This window comes from Octopus bimaculoides, chromosome 5 (assembly GCF_001194135.2).
Source record: "Octopus bimaculoides isolate UCB-OBI-ISO-001 chromosome 5, ASM119413v2, whole genome shotgun sequence".
In the NCBI taxonomy this organism is placed as follows: domain Eukaryota; kingdom Metazoa; phylum Mollusca; class Cephalopoda; order Octopoda; family Octopodidae; genus Octopus; species Octopus bimaculoides.
In genome coordinates this window covers 58,723,524-58,728,208 of record NC_068985.1, presented here as the reverse complement: position 1 = coordinate 58,728,208, position 4,685 = coordinate 58,723,524, and the positions used below count along the sequence as shown (strand labels likewise).

The window sequence follows — 4,685 nt, the reverse complement described above, 5'->3', positions numbered from 1 at the left end:
TATATGCATGCATATTTATGCACCTATATGATACACTGATAAATAAATTATTACAAAAGTGTGAATGTGACATGCTATTATATGAGTACAAAAATAAGAGCCTATGTACATGTAATAAAGCATTTGAGAACGATAAATATTTACTTTTCAATACACTAATAATGTAAATAAAATAAGGTAAACAATAAAAATAATATTCAAAACTTACGAATGGTTGTAAGCTTTACATTGATAAGTTAAAATGGATAGAAAGAAACATGTTTACTTACCTCATAATAGACGGCACCTGGCATTACCGTGACAGCCACTAATAGATCAGCTAAAGCCAGTGAACATATAAAGTAGTTTGTCGCACATTTTAAACTACGTTCTCGGCACACACTCATTACGACAAGAACATTCCCAAAAACAGTTAAAAGGGGGAACAGTGCGAGTATGAGTTTCCAATATTTTAAAGCTGCTTCCTCCGTGGATGCCAACTCGTTGTATGTAGAATTCCAGCAGATACTGTCATTCCAGTCACAAAACCATATACTATCGTTGTATATCACCAGGGAATCGGTCGTCATTGATGAAGCATTGCTAACGGCAGAAGAGTTATGTAAAGTGGAAAGATTTGTAGTGGAAACATGGTTTCCGGGTATGCCGTTTGCATCGTGCACATGCCTTCGTGGTGACTCTCCTACACCTGATAAAATATCAACAGGATCTGTACCAAGAAGTCCTTCAAAAAAATCAGGGGATGGCGGGGTTTCTGGTTCTTTATTATCGGACGGTGCGAATAGTTTTTCAAGAAGTTTACTTCCTCCATTATATGTCACCGTGGCCATTTTGGTGGTTAAAGTTTGAACGGAGGAAGTTTTGTAAAAATCCATTTTGTAAAGTATCGTTGCAGTAAGTAATTGGGCAAATAGATTTCAATAGTTTTGTATTGGAAAATAACAAATGAGCAGTCATATGCACATCTAACAACGGTACATTATATCCATAATGACTGTCTTTTATTCCGTTTGATTTAATTCCAAATATATCTGATGATTTGATATCCGTTAGAGTGAATTTTTCTGGATTGTAATAAAGAAAGAAATGCAAAATAATTTCAGGTTTTGTATTGGATGTAGTTTTAGGAATACGGAACAAAAATTGAGAGGAAAACTGCAACTTTGGTTATGATTACGTAGAATATTAATGAAGGAATAATCATATATGCCTTGTTCTTTCAACGAAATTATTTCACTAAAATTTAGGACAGTGTATAAAAATATAAATGTTGATGTTTATATATATAATTTTGTTCATGTCATTACTTTTACTAACCACATTTCAATAGGAGAAATTTTATTTGTAGGGGAAGTAACAGTCCATAAATTATTTCGAGAAAATTAAATTAAAAGAGGTTTATGGTTTAGTTATCAGATTACAATATATTTCAAAATAAAACCCGTTTATATATAATGGCTACACGATTTCATACAAATACTTTCATCTTTAACGATACTTGCCGTCTTCGTCGTCGACGTCTCTTTTACTTTGATAGTAGACGACATCGGACATATATGACGTTAGCTAAACTGAATTTCGTACTGATTGATTAAATCATGTATAATTCGAAAACTCGGTTTTCTGCAACTGTTCCTTTTACAAGCAACATTATCAGTTGGTTTTCCCATTAGAGTAGAAGAAACGGGATTATTAAAACACAAACCGTCTAAACTTCCATGTGGAGATATTGTCTTCGAAGATGAGGTAAAAACCAATTTGATAGAAGTAAACGTGGTTAGATATCGATGGTGGCTAATGTATAAAGATTTTCTCGGTGAGCTCTTTGGTGCGATTTTCTGTTTCAACCGCAACATGACTTAGTGACTTTTTTATGGTAATATATCAACATTAGCACTGAAATTTCGTGTTGATATTATATTCAATTATCAGTAAATCTCTCACTGATATAAATAATATATAAAATGCAATTCAAGAAAGAGATTGCTGCAGATTAAAATTTCCTATTGCGATATTCGCTCCGCTTCCAACCTTTTCGTATATCGCTTTATCTAAAACACCGTTCGTTTTTTCCTTTTTTTTTTCCTATATATATCTATCATGAATGTTCTTTCCGACAACTTAAATGCCATTAAAATCAATCAGATTATCTAATAAGAACGATCTAAAATTATCTACAAGGAAAGATATGACAATAAATACGTTCTGTTTAATGATGATTCCTCTACGATTTTACTTCTCTCATTAACAGATAGATTAGTGTTACGAATATAAAACAATTTTATAGAAGAGAGATCAAATTATTGTTACGGGTATTCTCATAAATAAATAGTTCTATACTATACAAAATATAGTCATGATTTAAAAAAATATTTCTTTAGTGAAAATAATCCTATATCTAATATTGTGTTAATTATCCTAATATGTAAAGCAGTTGCTGATGTAGACCTTTAATTGATCAGGAGAATAAGAATGATTAATGACAATCTAATAGAATAAGCAGCCTTCACTCACCTTAATACCTATTTACATTACTTACCGATCCACAAATTTTGAGCCACAGGCAATCCCTTGGAAAATTAAGGTGATTAAAACTATTTAAAATGTATTTGGACTAAACAATTAACAAACATTTATTCTGGATCAGGTTCTAAATATTTAAATCAAATATTCCTTCGATCTAGACGAAAATGGTAAATGTAAATATTTAATTTAGGTCAATTGTAAATAGATGACCAATGATTTTCGTTCAGTTCAAATAGATTTGGTATCAATTTTAGACAAAGAAGTGAATTACAGGAAAATCTATTTCTATAATACATTAGGGAAAAATATTCGACACACCTTTATGAAAATATCTACAAACAATTAAAAACAGTAAGCATGTAATTGGTTAGCTGCTTACTAAAATCACCAAAAACGGATATTACAAACTATTTCCTACATTTAGAGCATTTTACTGCGATCAAGCTGGGGCACTGCTATGAACATGTTGATTTTTAGAAGCTCAGTAACTTAATTCCAGGAAAGGCTTATCTAACTTTAAGTATAATTTTTTTTTCTCAACAGTTTAAAGAATGTTGTATTTCTTCAAAATTTATTTTGTGTTCCACAGAAATATATGTATTAGCTGTAATGGAAATGCAAATTTGCAAAATAGAATCGAGCATTTCACATTACTATAAAACCTTTCGTCGAGTTTTCACACGATCTTTCATATAACAGTATCAACTATTTTCTTTTTTCAATGCCATCAAAATATGGATGTTTGTAGATGTCTAGTTCTCCTTCTGTATTCCTAAATACATACATTTATATGTGTTTAGATATATATAACTGTATCGGGCTCCGGTCACTAACATTTGTTTTCAGTGAAGCATAAATATCCATCCATACGTTATGTTGTATTCAGTTTACATCCACAGTAGTTTCGTAAGTAAGGAATGTTATCCAGTAGATATTGTCTTAGATCACTTCCTTCGATTGGTATTCTTGAAACATCAGCTGATTAGATTATATTCAGTATAAGAACAATTTAGCTTCAAATCTTTAGCTCTTCTTCCATTGATGTTGACTTTCTGAAAGCAAAACAAACGTATAGATAAAATAGTATCCAGTGATATATTAAGGTATGGATTTAATAAATATATTACTGGTTAAAGGAAATTCATACACAAAAGGTTTATAAGAATTTATAATCATTCGAGAGAACGTGAAAGAATTCAAACTAATATTTACTTGCTATTATTTTTACTATTTATGTGCTTCGAAACCCAATTATAAAAAAAGTCATTATTTCTCAATTACTTCAAAGTTTATAACTTCTTGTGACGTCAAAAGCACAATATTCTCGCTGGTAAGAAGAAACCTTATACATGCACGTGTGTGTGTGTGTGTGGGGGGGCGTGCGTGTGTATGTGTGTGAATGGGTTATCCAGCGTACGAATATATGTATGTAATTAACTTTCATCTTTTGTACCAATCATTGGACTGAGGCCATGCTGGGGCACTGCATTGAAAGCTTTAGTCGACAAAAATCAAGAACACTACTGCGAACTTACGGGGAGGTAAACAAAGCAACACTGGTCATCAAGCACTCGCATATATGTGTGCGTAAATATATAACTATGTATAAAAATGAATACAGATAATATATCCAGGTGGTTACGGAAAATAGATGCAGGTGGTTACGGATAATAGATTCAACCGCATTGCATTATATAGAAAAAACTCTCTCGTAAATAAGATATAAAACCGTCAGAATCATTATACGCTAGTTAGCTTCCAAGTCTGCAGATTACATCACATTGAATAAGACCGCATGGATATGTTTATAAACACGACGAAATGGGAAAGCAGCCAAACAGCCAGCATGCAAATGAGTACCACTTAAATGGATATCAATTCAGCAGTAACACATGCTGGACATAGGTTTAAAGAGAATACGCTGTATAAAAGACCGTATGACATTAAACGAAACTGCTCTGTATAAAAGACCGTATGACTCCAAACGAAGCGGCACAGAAAATTACGCCTGATTGATGGGCAGTGGAAACATGTGTAGGTAGTAATAACTATAAAACATGGTTTATGAAATGGAAAAATAAAGAGATTTAAATTTTGAGAATGGACATGTCTCGAAATTTTATATCATCAAAATTATTGATAATATATATATATATATA

General features: G+C 31.8%; 1 protein-coding gene across 9 annotated transcripts in view; it reads right to left on the bottom strand.

Annotated features, from left to right (window-relative positions):
• The window catches only part of LOC106868231 (D(2) dopamine receptor), a 1,504,014-nt gene that overhangs the window by 233,352 nt on the left and 1,265,977 nt on the right, over positions 1–4,685 (bottom strand). For 7 of the 9 annotated variants that reach the window (XM_052967717.1, XM_052967720.1, XM_052967721.1 and 4 more), the window contains one exon: positions 270–3,578. In XM_052967717.1, the coding sequence (XP_052823677.1) occupies positions 270–875 (606 nt within the window). In that variant the 5' untranslated portion in view covers positions 876–3,578. The remainder of the gene's footprint in view (positions 1–269; positions 3,579–4,685) is intronic. The other 2 variants (XM_052967719.1, XM_052967725.1) reach the window with 2 other exon arrangements.